General features: G+C 44.1%; 1 protein-coding gene across 1 annotated transcript in view; it reads left to right on the forward strand.

The window, feature by feature from the left end:
• The first annotated feature begins 1778 nt into the window (after positions 1 to 1778).
• LOC120866511 (monocyte to macrophage differentiation factor) overlaps positions 1779 to 20859 on the forward strand; it is a 31693-nt gene continuing 12612 nt past the window's right edge. The window contains exons 1-5 of the mRNA XM_040244294.1: positions 1779 to 2004; positions 10339 to 10420; positions 15308 to 15468; positions 18897 to 18971; positions 20553 to 20654. Of these exons, the coding sequence (XP_040100228.1) occupies positions 1979 to 2004; positions 10339 to 10420; positions 15308 to 15468; positions 18897 to 18971; positions 20553 to 20654 (446 nt within the window). The 5' untranslated portion in view covers positions 1779 to 1978. The remainder of the gene's footprint in view (positions 2005 to 10338; positions 10421 to 15307; positions 15469 to 18896; positions 18972 to 20552; positions 20655 to 20859) is intronic.

Raw genomic sequence — 20859 nt, forward strand, 5'->3', positions numbered from 1 at the left:
CAGAAAAAAAAAAATTAAAGAAATATACAACTTTACAACTTAGGGAGAGGCAGTTTGGGGCTGAAAGGATCTGAGGCTTTAATGTTAGACAAAGCTAGGAACAAATCCTAGCCTTTGGTAAGATTCTAAACTTCTTAGCCTCCTTATCTGTGAAATGAGTAAGATAATGCTTATCTCCTGGGAAACTGATGAAAATAACCACGGAAAGCACCCTTCTAGATCCAGCCAACTTGGAAGGTGTTAAAGGAAAAGAAACCAGAATTTTGGGTGAACTACTTCTCAGCTTTCCAATGTTCCCACTGCCTGTCGACTAAACACTTCTAATAGGCTGACCTACTGTTTGCTTGAGAGCCTGAAGTTTAGGGTGTCAGTGATGGTGTGGACAGGATACCTGGAGGGAGCCATATCTAGGGAAGGAATCAAGAAATCAGCCATTTGGAACTTCCCTAGAGGTCTGGTGGTTTGAGACTCCTGCCTTCCACAGCAGGGGCACAGGTTTGATCCCAGGTTGGGGAATAAGCATCCCACAGGCCATGTGATGCAGCTGGGAAAAAAAAAAGAAAATTTAAAAAAAAAATAAAACCAGGGGCTTCCCTGGTGGTTGTGGTAAGAATTCGCTTGTCAATGCAAGATACATGGGTTCCATCCCTGATCCGTGTCAGTTCCCACATGTCACGGAGCAACTGAGCCCAGGCGCCACAAGTACTGAGCCTATGGGCAGAAACTACTGAAGCCCATGTACCCTAGGGCCCACGCTCCCCAACATGAGAAATCCTCACACAACTAGAGTAGCCCCCCACTCAGGGCAACAAGAGAAAGCCTGCACTGCAATGAAGAGCCAGCACTAAATAAATAAATATATAAAAACTGAAAAACAAACTATCACTGAGGGCTTTGAAGATGATTAAAAACTGTACATAGCTTGGTTCATCTCAAAAACTCTACCCCAAAACAACAACAAAAAATCGTCATTCATTAAATATTCTTTGAACCTCTTACAGGAAGCCCTCTGAATTTAGATTTTTCCCACAGGCCCCTGATTCAAATCTACTTTTTGGTTTATTTAGAAGTTTCTTGGATTAAGCAAATAAATGAAAGGACTGCATGTAAGCATTTCTACATTCATGTCAATGTATGGCAAAACCAATACAGTAAAGTAAAAAAAAAAATTTTTTTAATAATAAAAATAAATAAAATGACCCCCCAAAAAAATCTACCCCAGAACCTCGCATAGCAGCCTCAGGGTAGCTGACCTTGAAAATGGTGAAGGAATAAACCAACGGAGGGATGAAGAAACGAATGCTGAAGAAGGAAAGACACAGAGTCAGGACTAGAACACAGACAGAGGTCCTTGTTTGCTGCTGTTTTCACCACAGTCGCTTTCAAGAGCCGTGCCTCACATCCTCCTTTACCATTTTTCTTCCTGTCATCGGGCCCTTCTATCTTCTCGCTCCAACTCCACCCCTCAAGCCGTGAACCGCCCTCTGGCTCCCGCCCCGCAGGGAGACTACGCCCCTTCTGTAGTCCCGCCCCCGGCCGGGAGGCCCCGCCCCTCGCCTGCCCCAGCGGGAATGAATGGCAGCGCGGCTGCGGCTCCGCTCTCGCGCTGATTGGCCCCCGGGCGCGGTGACGCGCGGGCGGCCACGGGAGCACGCAGGCGGGCGGGGCGCGGGCAGCGGGGGGCGGGTCCGGGCGCCGGGCGGGGCGGGGCCTCCCTGCCGGGGGCGGCGGGGCCGGGCGGCGGGAGGTGGCGGGAGGCGGCCGGGCCGCTTAAGGGCCGCCCTCCCGCCCCCAGGCGCCCGGTCTGGCTCTGGCCCGGTCCCGACCCCCGGCCCGGCCCCGTCTGCGCTGCCCGGTCCAGCGGTCCGCCGGGCCCGCGGCGGCCCCCGGAGCCACCCCAGCTCCTGCGGGCCACGCGCTCGGACGCCGGCGCTGACGAGACGGAGCTCGCGGCCCCCGCGGAGGAGCAGGAGCATCGATGCGGTTCCAGAGTCGATTCCAGCGGTGAGAGGGCAGCGCCCCGGGCCCGCCGCCTGCGCCGGCACCGGGTCCCGGACGCGCCTCCGCCCATGTGGGGCCCGGCGCCCCGCCCGGTCCTCCCCTCGTGCTCCCGGGGCTCCCCGCCCAGCCGTCCCCGGGTGCCCCCGCTCCGGGAGCGGGTCTTGCGCCGGCCCGGGTCCCCGCTGCTCGCTGCAGGCTGTAGTCCCCAGCCCTCGGACCCCGGTTGCCTTCCCCGGGGCGTCGGTTGCCCGCCCAGCTTCGCCCTGCAGGGACAGCCTCTCGCTTGCTCCCGGCACCTGAAAGCCGGCCGCGGGCACCGGCCCCGGATCTTCCGACCCCAGCCTTGGCCTGCACCCCTAACTGGGCTTGGGGGACCCCCGAGGCGCCTGGACCCTAGCCAGGTTGCCCCGCAGGGGTGCTGGGGGTTTCCGGCGCTTGTCTTTGAACGGCCGTGCGGTGGGGGAAACTGAGGCAGGCTCCGCCGGTTTAGCCTTGCCTGCGGGGTTCTCGGGCTTAGAGCCCCAGCGTGTGCTATTTTTGGTCACCGCGCCGTGGCAGGTTAGCTTCTGGGCGGTAAGACCTGCAGTTGAGGCGCCTGAGAATGAGGAACCGAGGAGGCCCCCCGGAAGCTGTTTGGCTGGAGAGCCGGTGGGAACGCCAGCCTGGGGAGACACCGTGGCCTTAATCCTGACTCCAGGTCCCTACCATCTAGCAATGAATGGAGGCTGGCCATAATTCGAGAGGAAGCCCTGCTTTTTTTTTTTTTTCCCCCTAATTCTCTTTCGTGTAAGTGGGTGAAAGTTCACCTCTCGTGTGTTTGTGGTAACTCTCCATCCCTTTGTCTGAATCAGGCAGGCATCCCCACTCCCAGGCCTTCACCCTGAGCAGGCTAGCTTAGTGTGCAGTAGAATTTGAAAAAAAAAAAAATGCGTGAAATCTCTCAAGGTTTTTGTTGCGTTTTTAGGCATTGCTTTTTATTACAAGCTTTCGAAGTACGCTTTTTTTTTTTCTTTCCAATGCTTTAATGCCTAGAAACCCTCTCACCTATTTTGCTGGTCTCATTCCTTCTCCAGAGTGACATTTGCACAGGGAGAGTTGGGGTGATCAGGGTGAAGACTTGGATTAACTTTTGAACATTGCTTATCACTCAGTGTGTTAAATGCCTGGCAATGTTTGCCTAATGGGAACATCATATCAGTTCTTCCAAAAGCAAAAAGGAACCGTGATGTTCTGGCTTTAGAACATGAAGTCAGCCATGAGGACTGGAGGGGCTTTAAGGAAGGATGTAACACAGGTTCAGCAATGGTTGGCAAAACCCATACAGTGTGGTTTGTTTAATTTGGTTTTACTTCTCTGCACATCTGTGCTCTTCCTGTTTTCCGGGAACAGTGGCAGTCTTCTGTGCATTTACCGGTTTTTGTTAGATTAAAGAGTTCTATTTCTTTTCTGTCCTTTCAGTTCTTCTCCCGAAAAAAAAAAAAGGAAAAAAAGGGACTTGTGTTATTGTTTGTTGTGCAAACATTAGCAGTATTAAGAGAAATGAAAAACAAGCACATCTTTATTTAAGATCCTACCATCTCAGCTGATTGAACTCTTCTTTTTTGCTAGACACTACTCTGTCCAGTCCTTATTATCACAGTTGTAATGTGATTTTGCGCTCTACTCCATTCATTTAAAAATTAAAAATACAGGCATTTTCTTTTGATATAGCATAGACATTGTAATTCCCGCAGCAACTGCACAATATCAGTGGATATTTAAGAGTTATTTTCTTAATGACATCTAGACCTGCCCTGATTTTCTTTGCAGAATGAATGATCCCATAATTTCTTGTTTGGAAAGATTTCTATAAATCAATTTGAACTTAGAAATAAAATCTGCAAACAAGTAATATATTGTGGTCTATATATTAACATATTGGGAGTACTGTTCTGCACCTCTTAAAAGCTGTGTTAGTTATCCGTCTTGTGAGCATTTAGGATAGTTACAGGTTGTAAATGACAGAGGAACTAGAGAGAGGAACACACTTTTCTTTGACCCCATGTGTTCCTTCTGATAGATTCACCAGGACTCCATTGAAGAGCATTTGACTGCAGTAAAAACATTTCATTAGGACATCCTTTGTGGCTATGTCTAACTTATAAGAAAACTTGAACACCCTGCTGGTTTGTTCATAATGGAAACTTGGCGGTCACTGTGGCTTTGGATCAACTTCCAGAGCTCTGCCATGTGGAGAAGAGCTATAAGGACGCCTAACTTGGCGTAGTAAGTGGAGGGCTTTATACAGGCATGGCTTCTCAAAAATCTTAGGATGTGAAAAATCCTACTGGGACACCTTTTATCTTTTGTGCTGTATCCCTTTTACACTTGACTCCATCCCCACACTGCACAGAGTCATTCTCTCCCTTCCACAGCATCTCTGACTGATTAGAATACTTGCTAACATGTATTGAGTGCCTATCGGTGCCAGGCAGTAGCCGGGTATTTGTAGGTAACTCATCTCATCCCTAACTGTAACCCTGAAAGGCAAACTTTTTACCCATTCAATAGAAGAGCTTTAGAGAATAAAAGAGAGCCTGCCATCATCACACAGCTAGAACGGGGCAGACAGAAGGGTTCATGTCCCTTTCCACCACTCATGCAGCCATTTACCTCTGTCTCCCTGCCCACACACAACATCTGTGTGATAGCGCAGAGGCCCAGAACCCAGAGCTTCTAAAGTGTCCTGTTGGTGTGTGCTCGTTTCTCTAGCCTGGCAACCAGAAATCCAAGAAAAAGGATACTGCTTTCCTTAGCTCCAGCCTTGTGACCACTGGTTAGTTTCAAATCGAGTATGTGGCAAGGGGTCTTATTCTAAAGCATTAGGAAGTGTTCCAGTGCTGCCTGTTGCCTTTTTGTTCCAAGTTCTCAGAGCGTTGAATCATACACCGATTCAGTGAACACTGAAGAACACTGAAGTTGTTTCTTTATATGCGCCATTTCCCTTACTTAGTAATTAAGTGTCCGCCACCACTATCACGACCTCTGGCCACAGACACTTTTTCCTAGACATCATGCTTATTCATACAGGACAGCTAATATTAATAGTAGGGTTCTATGTAGCGATCAGTTCTGTTGCCCCATCGAATGATGTTGAAGGAGCCCCTGAAATGTTCATGGTCTTGTCCTTTGTCCATTTTGTTTGCACAAGATTGAGGATTCTTTTGGGTCTAAGACTGCCTGTTTTTGTTGCATACAGAAATCCCCAGTGAAACTAACTGACGACAGGATCTCTCTCAGTTAGGATAATAAAATACTTCAGCAGCAGGCAAAATGTCTGTCTTTTTATTCTCATTCACCACTTATTTATTAATCTCCAACAATCAGCTGGACTTTGTGTTTGGGACTGGAAGTGAAAAGATAGACAAGGCAGCCTTCACTTTACAGTGTGGAAAGATGAAATAAAAAACAAGTTCAAAAAATCCAGTTCTTACTAATTGTGATACCTGAATTGATAGGTAGGATGGTTGAGCCGAGTTTGACAGGTGAGAAGAGAGCTGGGCACACTGGAGGAGAATGTTCTGGGCAGATGTAAACAGCAAACACAGATGCTCTGAGTCAGATCAGGCCTGGTTGGCTGGAGGAGCAGAAAGGCTGTGATTGGCCTGAGGGGGAGAGGAAAGGAAGGGAGCCCCCGGCTGGAGAAGGCGGGAGGGCTCGTGGCCTGCAAAGAAGGCCCTGTTCCTAAGCACTCTGGGAAGCCAGACAGGTTTTAAGCTGGGCTTAACGTGTGACATGATCTGGTGTTAACAGACTCGTGGCTGCTGGGTAAAGAAGACAGTCCAAGTACGGGCGGGCAGGGAGACCAGAGCCTTTGTTTACAGACCAGAGAAGTTGATGTCTTGATTTGAGATAGTAACTTTGAAACTGTAGAGACTGGGACTGTTTGGCAATATATTTTGAAGATAGCACGGACAGTACTTGCGTTTGGAGTATGGGGAAACACAGAGGAATTTAGGACAACTTCTGAGATTTGATCTCAGGCTCTGCGATCTGATGGTGCGTTGCGATTTGCCTTCAGACCTTAGGCACTGTTTTGGACTAAAAATGTGGGGGGATGGTGGGGAGGCTGTGCTGTATCTTCGCTGTAGCATGTGCGCTCTTTCTTGAGGCACAGGGGCTTCCTCCAGGCTTCCCATGAGACACTACTGGTAAAGAACCCACCTACCAGTGCAGGAAACCTAAGAGACACGGGTTCAGTCCCTGGGTCAGGAAGATGCCCTGGAGGAGGACATGGCGACCCACTCCAGTATTCTTCCCTGGAGAATCCCATGGACAGAGGAGCCTGGCGGGCTACCATCTATAGAGTCGCAGAGTCCGGACAACTGAAGTGACTTAGCATGCACGCTTTGGCTTTCTCAAATGGCAGCCCACTCCAGTGTTCTTGCCTGGAGAATCCCAGGGACGGGGGAGCCTGGTGGGCTGCCGTCTGTGGGGTCGCACAGGGTCGGACACGACTGAAGTGACTTAGCAGCAGCAGCAGCAGTTGTGACACTTGGTTGGGGGGCTTCTGTTGTTGCGGCGTAGGCAACACAACCCAGTGTTAGAATGTTTTCTAGCATTGGATGACCATCAGGACGGCTTTGCTTTAATTGGAGGTGTCTTGCCTAAGTGGGTGCTGTTTCCCATAACTCTTGAGAACCTTCCTCATTCTTTTTGAGGCAAAGAGAATAGCCTCAGTGTGGGGGGGGGGGGTTATTTGCATTTTACATCTGCTTTTCATGTAGGTCTTGGGTGACTAATTTCTTCATAATGATTTCTTCAGGAGGCAATGGGAGACATGATTGTATCAGAGAGAAATGGAAAAATGTAAATTTCCTGGCAGAACCATGTGCCATCCCATGGGGCCCCAGACGGTGCCTGGCATACTTGCTCTTCCCTTTCCTTATTGCCGGAATCTTGACCCTACCCTTAAAGAGAAACTACCTTAAGTCACATGGGAGGAATATTTTTCTCTGCAACTTCTGAGTTTATTTTTAACCTGAGTGATTCCAGGTGGGCACAAACATGTTACACCCATGGCCACTCAGCTTCCTTGCTTTTAAAGTCTATCCCTGTCTCTGTGTTATAGCCTGACTATTTTTAGATTGGGCTGCCAGAGATATAAATTGCTATTTTAGCCTGCAGGCTGGTGGTGGGTGGACAAACCCTCCTGAGCATGCCCTGCACAGAGTGCTTGCAATTTAATCTACCCTCAGCCACCCTGGAGCCTAACTCTTTACCCTTTTACAATTCCTAATGGGGTATGCTACTCACAGCCCTGTCATTATGTCTCAGGCTGATCATCTGGTAGGCCCTTGAATGCTGGGGACACTTTGAAAGCCTCCTTCCCAAGAGTGTAATTATTTTCCTTTTTACTAATAACTGCCGTATAGCAACACTCTAGTCCCTTAGGAAATTAGTGAAATTATTTAAAGGATTGTCAGGGGAGAAAAGATTTATTTATCTATGTGTGAGAATATCTTGGAATAATTCTGAAGCTGTTAACTGTACATTTCTCTCTAACAGTTTCCAAGCCATGTGATGAATCCTATTCAGTATGTGTATCTTTTGCATGTCAGTTAGGTATCTGCCCATTGGTATTCCAGGGAAGGTGTCTTCATAGTGCCAAATCCATTCCCTAGGGGATCTTCCACTCGAACTTTCTATGTTGGGTTGGCAGGGACTGCCGCTTGATCTTTACTCATTTGCTCTAGGGATACCAGGCCTTTCTTTAATTCGGGGAGAAAGTGTTGGCTGGTCTTTTGTTCATAAACTGGACACTGTTTGGAATTGCTTCGCCACATGTTTTAGTCAGTTTTTGGCAACCTGTCTCTGCCATTTGGTTTAGCCTGGTACCGTTTTTCCATCATGTTAATTGATAAGACATTATTAGTCAGAACTCATTAGTGATGAGTAACAAAGTCTCCTCCTCCTACCCACACCCCCTTAAACTAACTCAGGCAAAAAACTACACTATTGTGTAAAGCCTGTTGACATCTTGCAGGCCCCAGGCTCAGGAATGCTGTTTGAATGCTCAGACCTGAATGCCACCAGGGCTCTCAGACCTGAAAGCCAGCAGGGCTCTCTTACCACTGTGTTCTCTGCATCTGCTTCTTTTTCAGACAGCTGCCTTTTTATCTTCCTGAGCTTATATCTCACTCCTTCCAAAGAACACACAGATTAAACCAGACTCCTTGGTCAGACATGGCAGGGGTGTGAACTGGGGCTGGAGGGATCCTCACCCACACACTGAAGTGGAAGGCAGCTGTTTCTCTTTCATGCCCAGTGGTACTGGAGCATTGCATTGCTTTGCTTGTTGCCACAAAATTAGCCCAGAGAGGGAATGGAACATGGACATATGTCTGTCTGTATGATATAGGCCATCAGTTCAGTTTAGTTCAGTCTCAGTTGTGTCCGACCCTTTGCAACCCCATGAATCGCAGCACGCCAGGCCTCCCTGTCCATCACCAACTCCCAGAGTTCACTCAAACTCATGTCCATCAAGTCAGAAATGCCATCCAGCCATCTCATCCTCGGTCGTCCCCTTCTCCTGCCCCCAGTCCCTCCCAGCATCAGAGTCTTTTCCAGTGAGTCAGCTCTTCGCATGAGGTGGCCAAAGTACTGGAGTTTCAGCTTCAGCATCACTCCTTCCAATGAACACCCAGGACTGATCTCCTTTAGGATGGACTGGTTGGATCTCCTTGCAGTCCACGGGACTCTCAAGAGTCTTCTCCAACACCATAGTTCAAAAGTATCAGTTCTTTGGTGCTCAGCTTTCTTCACAGCCCAACTCCCACATCCATAAATAACCACTGGAAAAACCATAGCCTTGACTAGATGGACCTCTGTTGGCAAAGTAATGTCTCTGCTTTTGAATATAGTATCTAGGTTGGTCATAACTTTCCATCCAAGGAGTAAGTGTCTTTTAATTTCATGGCTGCAATCACCATCTGCAGTGATTTGGGAGCCCAAAAAAATAAAGTCTGACAGTTTCCACTGTTTCCCCATCTATTTCCCATGAAATGATGGGACCGGATTCCATGATCTTCTGAATGTTGAGCTTTAAGCCAACTTTTTTGCTCTCCTCTTTCACTTTCATCAAGAGGCTCTTTAGTTCCTCTTCACTTTGGCTGCCATAAGGGTGGTATCATCTGCATATCTGAGGTTATTGATATTTCTCCCAGCAGTCTTGATTCCAGCTTGTGCTTCTTCCAGTCCAGCGTTTCTCATGATGTACTCTGCATAGAAGTTAAATAAGCAGGGTGACAATATACAGCCTTGACGTACTCCTTTTCCTATTTGGAACCAGTCTGTTGTTCCATGTCCAGTTCTAACTGTTGCTTCCTGACCTGCGTACAGGTTTCTCAAGAGGCAGCTCAGGTACACATACCAAATGTTGGTATTTAGACACAGACGCGCTTCAGGGCTTCCCAGGTGGCTCAGTGATAAACAGTTCACCTGCCAGTACAGGAGAGGCAAGAGATGTGGGTTCAATCCCTGGGTTGGGAAGATCCTGGCAACCTGCCCCAGTATTCTTGCCTGGAAAATTCCATGGACAGAGGAGCCTGGGGGCTACAGTGCATGGGAACACAAAGAGACACGACTAAGCACAGGCACGTGGGAATGTTCTGGCCAGTGTGTCAGGCGCTGGTCACATATTGAGATTTTGAAGCAAACTTTTTTAATTCAGGAAGAATGCAGGTGAAAATGAACCTCTTGTTTCAAGTGTCCTGGAGGCAGCCAAGTATCATTTATTTAAGCTGTCTGATGCCGGAACAGGTAATGCAATACAGGGAAACTAGTTTGGCAGCCCTGCTAATAATGGGATGGAGCATTTAAAGATCTACATGTATAAAGCTTTATACATTTTGAGAGACAAAATAGGAACTTTCAAACGCATTGAATTCACATTAAATGTTGGTTACTGGTATTTGTAAAGTTTAGGAAAATGACCTTGATTTTTTTTTTTTTTTAATTTCAGATTTGGTTGTGCCATTTTTTTTTTTTTTTTTAAGTATCCCAGTTGAAGGGTACCAGTTGAAGGGGATAGATATGAGCTTTGTTGGCTTTTGGTTGGTAAAAGGTTTTTTTTGAATGAACGGAAAGAATATTGAACGCCGTTAACTAGGGCATGCACTTTAGACCACGGCTTTGGTTCAGTTTACAACAGCTCTGTGGCTTCGGTTTTGTTCCAGTAACTAGGTATTTCCAGCAGTCAGCTCTTCAGCTAGGATAGACCAAGCGAACTCTGACAAGCTTTCCCACCGTTCTTTACACGCTCCGAGCTTTTCTCACGGGATGTCTTTGTCTCTACAGGTTCATGAACCACCGGGCCCCTGCCAATGGCCGCTACAAGCCGACTTGTTACGAACATGCTGCTAACTGTTACACACATGCAGTGAGTACGAGCTTCCTGCCTTTTCCATGCTTCCCAAGCGCTTTGGTGGGAAGAAGGGGCGATCGTCTCTTAATCTCAGCCCCGTCAATCCGGTTCACCCATCCCTGTGACCTTTCCTGACCTCGTATCAGTACTAGGTCATGTCCCCAGAAACTGAGCCTGTCGGATACTTTGAGTGCTCTGACCTGCAGTCAGCTCTGTTGATCCTGAATTTGCTTTCTCAGATAAGACCTTCTTTGAAAGAAAATAGGTGTTTAGTTATTTAAAAAAACCAAAGGAAATTATTTATAAAGACTGTCACCCCTAGAATGAAATAAAGTACCTTTTTAAGACAGTCAGCTGTGTTCATTTAGCAAGAAGTGTTCACTATTTGCTGAGAAAGATTTTTTTCCCCTCAGTGATCTCCTAGCCCCATCCTTCCCATCCCCACGATTGTCATTGCTTCTCAGAGCAGATGTTAGTCCTTACTGTAAAGGAAAAATTTAATTCCTGAATTCAGTTTTTTCTTCCTTCTAAAAGCAAAGCATGTTCATTTTAAGAAAAATGGAAAATACTGAAGAATACATAAGAAAAGCAAAACTACCTACAAAGTGAAGTTGCTCAGTCATATCCGACTCTTTGTGACCCCATGGACTGTAGCCCGCCAGACTCCTCTGTCCATGGAATTTTCCAGGCGAGAATACTGGAGCGGGTTGCCTTTTCCTTCTCTAGGGGATTGTTCTGACCCAGGGACTGAACTCAGGTCTCCTGCATTGCAGGCAGACTCTTTACCATCTGACCCACCAGGGAAGCCCAGGGTTTGTGTTTATGTCTGTATTTTCATAGTTGCCCTATTGATTTCATTTTATTGGTATTTTCTTGTGTCATTATAAACTTCCTTTTATCTATAATTTCATTACTCCCTTTGAAAATTGCATCTAGTGAAATTTTTTGAGGGGAAAATGGTAGCTGGTACATAGTCTGAAGATAAGAGATAGAGTAGATCAATTTATCTCTTTAGTGAAGAGTGTTTAGAACAGGCTAATTCAGTTATTTTAGAGTGTTAGTATAATATGTAGGTAGGTTACACATAAATATTACTGGAATAAATTTTGCTTGAATTCAAGTTGTGCCTTTTCATTTCTTTAAGCCTCTTCTGCAAAGAATAGTCTGATTTCTATAAAGGAACGTGATCCCAAGTAAACCTGAAATAAACTAGTTTTTGACAGATTGCCTTGTACTCTAGTGGAACAATGCTGTCTGGTCATTACTTAGCAGAAATCAAACTTTCTAAAGTATTAGTTCTATGTATTATAGTGAAGTGAAGTGAAAGTGTTAGTCGCTCAGTTGTGTCCGACTCTTTGAGTCTACATGGACTGTAGTCCACCAGGCTCTTCTGTCCGTGGAATTCTCCAAGCAAGAATATTGGAGTGGGTTGCCATGCCCCTAGTATTATAATAGTAGAATTCAAATGTTATTTGTGGTATCGAAATGTTATTCTCTTTTATCACTGTCCTTTTTCTTTAGGTGCTCAAAAGATTTTTATTTAAATAATTAAAATGCTGAAATCTTGCTGAATATTTTTTCTTTAGAAAAGAGTTCCTACCTACTTTGTTTGTACATGCTTGCCCTGGATTCCGTTAAAGGGCTTCTTCAGTAATGAAATTTGGAGTAACCTCACTAGTGGACACTCCCCCTGGAGCTGTGGCTTAGATTCTCAGGGCAGGAAGGATTTGGTGAAATTCTCTAGACTTGAGCTGACCCCTGTCTTTGCATTAATGACACACATTTTGTGAAGTGAGCTTCACAACACCAGAGGGTCAAAATGTTTAGAGTCCATACTTAAAGAATGCACAGCCTAATTTGATTGTTAGCTGTACTTTCTAGATAGCCATCTTTTATTCTTTTTTTTAATTGAAGTGTAGTTAATTTAAACTATTATGACAGTTTCAGTGGTACTGTAAAGTGATAGAGTTTATTTGTATATACATATATATACACATTTTTCTGATTACTTTTCATTTGTTGTTGTTCAGTCACTAAGTCGTGTCTGACTCCTTGTGACCCCATGGTTTTCCTGTCCTTCACTGTCTCCCAGAGTTTGCTCAGGTTCATGTCCGTTGAGTCAATGATGCCGTCTGGCCATCTCATCCTCTGCCACTCTTCTTTGCCCTTTAGTCTTCCCAACATCAGGGTCTTTTTCAATGAGTTGGCTCTTCGCATCAGGTAGCCAAGGTATTGCAGCTTCAGTTTCAGCATCAGTCCTTCCAATGAATATTCAGGATTGATTTCTTTTAGGATTGACTGGTTTGATCTCCTTACAGTATAAGGGACTCTCAAGAGTCTTACCCAGTACCACAGTTTGAAAGCATCTATTTTTCAGCGCTCAGCCTTCTTTATGGTCCAACTCTGACAGCCATACATGACTACTGGAAAAACCATAGCCTTGATTATACGGACCTTTGTCGGCAAAGTGATGTCTCTGCTTTTTAATACTGTCTAGGTTCGTCATAGCTTTCTTTCCAAGGCACAAGTGTCTTAAAATTTCATGACTGCATTCACTGTCCTCAGTGATTTTGAGACCAAGAAAATAAAATCTGTCCCTGTTTCCACTTTTTCTCCTTCTATTTGCCATGAAGTGATGGGACCAGATACCATAATATTCATTTTTTGATTGTTGACTTTTAAGCCAGCTTTTTCATTATAGGTTATTATAAGATATTGAATATAGTTCCCTCTGCTATACAGTAAATTTTGAGCTTTTCTATTTTGTCTAGTAGTGTGTATTTGTTAATCCCATAGTACTTAATTTATCGCCCTTCCTTCCCCCACTCCCCTTCCCCTTTGGTTGTCATGTTTATTTTCTATGTCTGTGAGTCCGTTTCTGCTTTGTATATAGATTCATTCATTTTATTTTTTAGATTTCACATATAAATGATATCATATATTTCTTTGACTTACTTCACTTAGTATGATAATCTCTAGGTCCCTCCATATTGCTGCAAATTGGCAATATTTCATTTTTTTAGGACTGAGTAATATTCTGTTACGTGTGTGTATATGTATATATGTATGTATGTGTGTATGTTTATACCTATCCCACCTTCTTTATCCATTCATCTTTTGATAGACATTTGGGTTGTTTCCATTTTTTATTCTTAACTGAATGTCTGATGAATTTAACAGAGCTAAAAGTAAAGTTATTTCTTAAGATAATTGTCCACAGGCCCTTAAGAAAATAAGTGTGTGTGTGTATGTATTTAAGTCTACGTCAGGATTAGGATATAGGGGATATAAAGTTTGAATGACAGCTTATATGGCCTTTTCTTTCACTCATTGTTCCAGTATACATCCATCATTGTATCCATTTACCAACTGCAAAGTACCGATAAAAATTAGAAAAATAGTGTCCTGATAGTTTTCAAAATACTGACCTATAAAAGCAACCAGTGAAGTGCTTATTATTCAGCATAATACTGAGCATTTAAATATAATTGTCTGGTTGTTGAGATGCACAGGTCACCTTTAAGAATAATATTTTCTTGAAATAGACCTGAATAATCCTTTAGTTTATCTCTCCTGGCTGGTCATCAGAAACACTTATATAAACCAAAGTTAAGGGAAAACTGACAAAACATACACATTAATTTTTTCAGAACAGAAAATGTCATCTTATTAAACTGTATCCCTGATTTTTGGATTTCAGAGAGCATTAAAATTTCTAAAAACGACAAAACAAAAAGCTTCCATCTAATTTTCATTAACAGGAAGATACTTTAACATTAAAAAAAATAGAACATAATCTCAAAATAAATTTTGTTTTATGAAAAACTTACTTTGTTGTCCTTAATTATCACATTTTGTTCTAAGCGATTATAACCAGCATTGAAATTCAGTGCTGATTCTATCTGGAGGATTTAATACTCTGTTGCAAGAGAGAAAACGCAGGTGTTGGAGGCAAAAGTAGATGAGATTTCTAAAGTTTGCATTCTTTGCCGGGTATGTTTATTCTGGTATCTAATAAAGTAGTTTGTTTATTCTGTTGATTTCTATTATTATAAAATGTTTATTAGTCATACTGTTATGACTAGACTTTGCACTTTGCGTCCATATGTAGTGTAAAATACAGTGTAAAAGCAAAATTCCCCCTTAAGATTCTAGTCTCTTAAAATCATTTGACTCTGTAGGAGTGAATTACCTTTGTCTATTTGAAAGGTGCTGTTAAAAATGAAATAACCCGGGAACTTCCCTGGTGGCCCCATGTCTGAGGTTCCATCCTCCCAGTGCAGGGCCCCTGGGTTCAATCCTTGGTTGGGAAACTAGATCTCACATGCTGCAACCAAGATCTGGCACAGCCAAATAGGTAAATGAATCTCAAAAAATGAGATAACCCAAAGACCTTTTCACCCCTTTCATTCTGCAGTAGCCCCCAAACTGGTGGAATGTAGACATCCTTCCTAGAAATGGGGACGTATGATTGGACAAATGATTTGAGTGTAGTGTGTGCGTTATACGCACTGATTTGATTCATTTAGTTACCCTTTGCTGAAATTTGGGCTTTCAGTAGCACTTAGGGGAAACAGGAAAGACTGTCTAAAGATCAACTCATCCTTGGGAAATGCGGGTACGTGTTTGGTAGCGAAATTAGGATAGAGGACATCTGTTGAATAATCTTGCTGCCTGACTGTGTCCCCACTGGCAGGCACGGGCTCCGGGCCTTAAACACAGCACCTGTTCTCAGCGCAGCAAAACATCAGCTTCATCTGGTTCTTGTTGTAACTATCTGGGAAAGGAGATGAGTGTTTTAAAGTGATCTTCCTCAAGTTGTCCCTCGTAAACCTGGGTATTTTTAACAGTTCTCAATTCAGCATTTTACTGAATATTTATTTTTCTTTCCCTCTCTCTCAGTTCCTCATTGTTCCGGCCATTGTGGGCAGTGCCCTCCTTCACCGGCTCTCTGATGACTGCTGGGAAAAGATAACAGCTTGGATTTATGGAATGGGCCTCTGTGCCCTCTTCATCGTTTCCACAGTATTTCACATCGTAGCATGGAAAAAGAGCCACTTAAGGTACTATGAATGGCAGCAGTTTCAACAGGTCACACAGAATCATTGGTTCAGGTTGGCCTGTCGTGCTGGCATGCTTTGGGCAGCTGAGGCGAAGAGTGGGCATTTCCCTTCCTGGTGGGACTCAGCTGTCCCATTGTTCAGGAAATTTTCTGTGGATTGGAAGGAGTTTGAGGACCCCCATGTGTATCTTTTTAAAAGCGCGTCTTTGTTCAGAAGACAGACAAAACCACATTGCTGGGAATTCCCTGGCAGCTCACTGGTTAGGACTCTGCACCCTCACTGTTGGAGCCCCAGGTTCATTTCCTGGTTAGGGATCCTGCAAGCCTCGCTGCACAGCTGAAATAAAACCCAACCAGCCAACAACCAAACAAACCCACATTGCTTCCCTAGGACTGACAGTGTGGAGCCTTGACTCCTGTTCTCCACTGCAGCTGTGGGGTGGTGGGGAGGACCCTGAGCTTGGATTCATCAGTTGGGTTTTCAGTCCCAGCCCTGCAACCTCGCCTCATGTAGCCTCAGTTTCCTCATCACTAAAACGAGAACGGTAATGCCCAACTGGTGGGCTGTAGTGATAGGTGAATGAGATGACGCATGTGAGAATGACTAAAAATTACAATTGCTGCCAGGTATATTACAGCTCGGGTTACTGTTTTGCTAAATTCAGCTTTCAGAATTAGATCCAGTGTATCTACTTAAACAAAACACACATATGTTGCTACTTATTAGCTATTAAATGCTTTCCAAAGAAGACTGTGGTCCCTCACCTCCCAACAAGAACATAAAAGCAATCATTCTTTGAGTAAAAAGAGTTAATTTGGGGGAATACAAAGGTAGAGCACACCATTTAGTTGCTAATGAAATAGATTCTGCACAACCCCAAAGGGCCAGAAAGGAGGATTTAGAACAGACCAAAAGTGATTTAGTGTAATATTAGAAGGTAATTTTTGGTTTTATAGAATGTTCAAAGAAATCTCAAGCTATTTGGACAATTTAACATTAAAAAGATATGCTTTATTTAAAAGCAGGATTTGGGATTCTGCTAGTAATGAGATGATTATTAGTTTCCTCACATTTAAAGATCAGAGTTTTAGAACCAGAAGGATCCTTGCTGCTGCTAAGTCACTTCAGTTGTGTCTTGACTCCGGGCGACCCCATAGATGGCAGCCCACCAGGCTCCCCCGTCCCTGGGATTCTCCAGGCAAGAACACTGGAGTGGGTTGCCATTTCCTTCTCCAATGCATGAAAGTGAAAAGTGAAAGTGAAGTCGTGTCCGACCCTCAGTGACCCCATGGACTGCAGCCCACCAGGCTCCTCCGTCCATGGGATTTTCCAGGCAGGAGTACTGGAGTGGGGTGCCATTGCCTTCTCTGAGAAGGATCCTTAAGGAACATCTAATCCAAACCCCATCATTTTCACCTGGGGAAACTGAGACCCAGAGAAGCGCCCTGACCTGCCCGAGTCATTGATACCAGCAGAATCTGATCATCCCAGGTCCTCTGACTCCAGTCCTGAGGTTTACTTCCACCACACCCTTCACATTATTGCTTACAGTTTGTAGTCTGCTACCTTCACCCAGAAGCTGACCGTTCCCTGAGCTTAAAATAAAACCACAGCGTTGAATCATGATGGAGCCCTGGGACACACTCAGAAGCAAGCCTCAAAAGTACCTGTCCTGACTCTTCAGGACACACTGTCACAGAGGCCAGAGCACTTCATTATCTTTTTGGCACAGTGCAGTGCCTGTGATTGCCTTGTCTGACTTGGCTTTGCTGTCTAGATTTCTGAATCAATGAAAAGAGTTGCAGGTACCTGCTTCAGTATTCAGGGGCTCCCTGCCAAGGCCTGAGAAGAAGGTGTAAGAGAAACCAGTCTCTCTTGATGCAATAGCACTGCTAGAATCCTAAGCTATGGGTGGAATTTTGCTCTGTATTATTTTTTTTTAATTTATTTATTTTAATTGCATTCTTAAAAATATCCCAGTATATCCTTAATTTAAGTAAAAGAGGGGAGGGAATGAGCATTGGTTAAGTACCTACTATGTGCTGGGTGCTGTGCTAATCACATGGCTACATCATCCCATTTAATGTTCATCCATAATCTGATAGAGATGTTGTTTCTATTTTACCTGTGAGGAGGGTGAGTGTCAGAGAGGCGGGTGGTGGGGTTTTATTTTTTAAATATTTTATTTATTATTTTTTTGGCTGCACCAGGTGTTAGCTGCCACAGATGAACTCTTAGTTGTGGCAGAGGGGGTCTAGTTCCCACACCAGGGCTTGTGCCCGGGCCCCGCGCGCTGGCAGCATGGAGTCTCAGTCCTGGGCCGGCAGGGCAGTCCCTGGGGGTTGTCTTGAACAAGCTGCAGCTTGACTTTGGGTGCTGCCACCGTCTGGGAAGCAGAATTAGCAAGGCCCCAGAGCTGGCTCAGAATCACAGTCGTCCAAGCAGTTAAAAGAAGAGATTCCCCTCTTCCCTCCACCTTCTGCCTCATCTTCTAGCCCTCTTAAGTCAGGATCTTCTGGCCTGGAGTTTGTGACTCGGGCGATTCTGAAAGGCAGTCAGGCTTGAGAACGTTAACGTAGTGACCAGCACTGACTGGCTGAACACCCTCGGCCCGCCCTGGCCACCGCAGTGTGTGTGGTGAGGCAAGTCTAATGCTGGTGAAGCACCAAGCTGTCGTGTCCACCACTTGGGCTGAAAGTGGATTAAAGACAGTGCAGTGCGTCTGTACTTTGTACGTTCCCTCAGTGAAGGGCAGATCCTGTCTTACCCACTCTGTGAATAGACCTCGGGGAGCCAGATCGTGGCACACTTCCTGACCCTTCAGTTGTAGGAGGAGAAAACATGCTTAGAAGTACAGGTGGCTACCCTCTTGACAGCAGATAACCTTTTTTTTTCCCCTTTGTTTGTGTCGTTGCTGTTCCTAAATTAGTTTCTAAATTTGCTTTATTGCAACTTATTGTCTGCATTAAGGTACTTGGAGAAAAGGCTGCTTCAGAGACCTTCTAAAAAGACTGTGGCTTTAGGGAGTATTTTCCTGAGCCCTCACGGGTTTGTGCCCTGCACCATGATAGGGGTTGAGAGGTGGTCTGCCCTCGGGGAACTTCATTTTCCTGTTAGATAAGATCTAAAAGAAATGGAAAACATCAGAAAGCACAGATTTTGCTTGTTATTGTTTAACAATTTCAGAGTTTCTGATTGTTGTGGGGTTCTTACATGGAAAAGATCTTTGGTATGTGTAATTTAATAATAAAGCTTTTATTTGTGGCTTCATCTTATTAAAAAAAAAAGCCGTGTAACTTTGAAAGCCCATTTATGTATGCCATGAGAACTAAGAACAAGAGTGGCAGTTGTGGCATAGCAGAGTGATAACCCCTACTTCCAGTCTTAAAATTTTCTGAAAACTTGGTCTAATGCGTTTCCCCCCACAGGACAGTGGAGCATTGCTTTCACATGTGCGATAGAATGGTCATCTATTTCTTCATCGCTGCGTCTTACGCTCCATGGTAAGATACAGTTTTTCTCTTTCGGAAGACAGCATTTCTATGAGAGAATTCTCAGTCCTTCTTCCCTCCTGTCTTCCTGTCCCTGCCCCCCACCCCAAAAAGCATACATACATGGGTTTTTTTCCTTTCCCATTTTGCTTTGCTTGAGTCAGATTGCAGATTTTAAGGAGAGAATGTTGCTGATGCTCAGAATACATGTCTGCACTGGACTGTTGGAGAGAAGTGCTACAAAGTTGTGTGCAGGTCGCATGCTCACTTTGGAAATATGTTCCCTTTGCCTTCCATGTTCTTTCTCTGTGCTTCTGCTGTTCAGAATACTTGGACATCTAATTGTTTAAATGGAAACGCTATAAATATATATGTAAAGAAAACACGCTAACTTTTGAAATTCATACTGTTTGTCTTCACAGTGCAGTAGCTACTATATACGGAGTGCGTCTCTCATTTCTTCAGCTGTATGAATAAGAGAGCTAGCCTAATTAGTTAGCTATTTTAAATGCCTGGTGTTCAGTTCAGTGTCCTGGTTCTTCTTGTCTTTTTGGTATAGACAAGATAGAGTCTTTTGCTGTTTTGAATCCATAATTAAAGAAAAATTAGTTTTCCGCTACCATGGTATGGTCCAGTTTTAACCACATTGGAAATTCATATTATGCCATCAACTACTATAGTCATTACAAACAGCTGGTCTCTGGATTCTGACTAATGTAGCATCCATCATTCAGAAGAAACCTAATTATGTGTTGTAGTAAAAAGTAAGTGATGTCTCTCCCCAGTACCTGTTACTAAATTATAGGTCTGCATCATATTGGAGCGAGAATACTTGGAGGCTTTTGTGAAGTATACCTCAATTTAAAATAAATAAAAATTTTAAATGTAGACTGAGGAAACAAATATTACAATAAACAGTTTGTTCACATGTAAGTCTTCAATATGCAGATGGTACATTTTCCATTTGGAAATATTAATTTTGTAGTAGTATTCAGAATAACATTTTTTTCTATTCTTAATCTGAATTTAGTACAAATGAATTTGTAGCATTTTAAGTTCAGGCTTCACAGGAGTCCATGGTTAAATTCTATCTTACATGACATATGTTGGGCTAATTCTTCTGATGTTTTCTCTTGGCAGAGATACTTGGTCTGTGTAGTAGGTATCCGTTGTGTGTGTGTGTGTGTGATCTGGTTGAGGGTTTTGTTCTCAGTAATCTTGGTAAACAGTCTGCTCTCGGGTATGCGGTCCGGAATGAGAAGGCGAGTGGCCTCTGCAGCAGCCCGCCGCATCAGGAAAGTCGCGTGTCGCGGTGTGCTGGGGCTCACCTCTCCGTCTCTCCTTTGGGCTGGTTCTGTTTTAAACCACACTGGAACTGATTCTAAGTCTTAAAGGTTGAACAACAATTTTATCTTTAATTTATTAATTTTACCCTAGTTGCGCAAATACCTCTACCACATGTTGAGCGCTTTTTCTTTCTAGTCTTATCCTCGTACCTTCTTTCTCAGTTTCCAGGACTAGAGGAAAACACAGGTTGTATGAATTCCTTTCATTCATCACTTCTTTTCTCTGTTGTCATGTTTGCATTTTTAGGTTAAATCTCCGTGAACTTGGACCCCTGGCATCTCATATGCGTTGGTTTATCTGGCTCATGGCAGCTGGAGGAACCATTTATGTATTTCTCTACCATGAAAAGTAAGAGAAAATAATTTACATTTAATACCTTTAAATTTAACTTCCTAAATTTTATCTACATTACAGTATGATTTACTTTACATTTGCACTTCAAAATAGTAGAAATACATAAACAGAATATATATTGTTTTAACAAATCTTCAGAACCATTTGCTCTTTATCATTGGCAGACAGATTGCTGCAGACAAATGCACAGTACCTGTGT

The sequence above is a fragment of the Oryx dammah genome, unplaced genomic scaffold (assembly GCF_014754425.2).
Source record: "Oryx dammah isolate SB20612 unplaced genomic scaffold, SCBI_Odam_1.1 HiC_scaffold_8, whole genome shotgun sequence".
In the NCBI taxonomy this organism is placed as follows: domain Eukaryota; kingdom Metazoa; phylum Chordata; class Mammalia; order Artiodactyla; family Bovidae; genus Oryx; species Oryx dammah.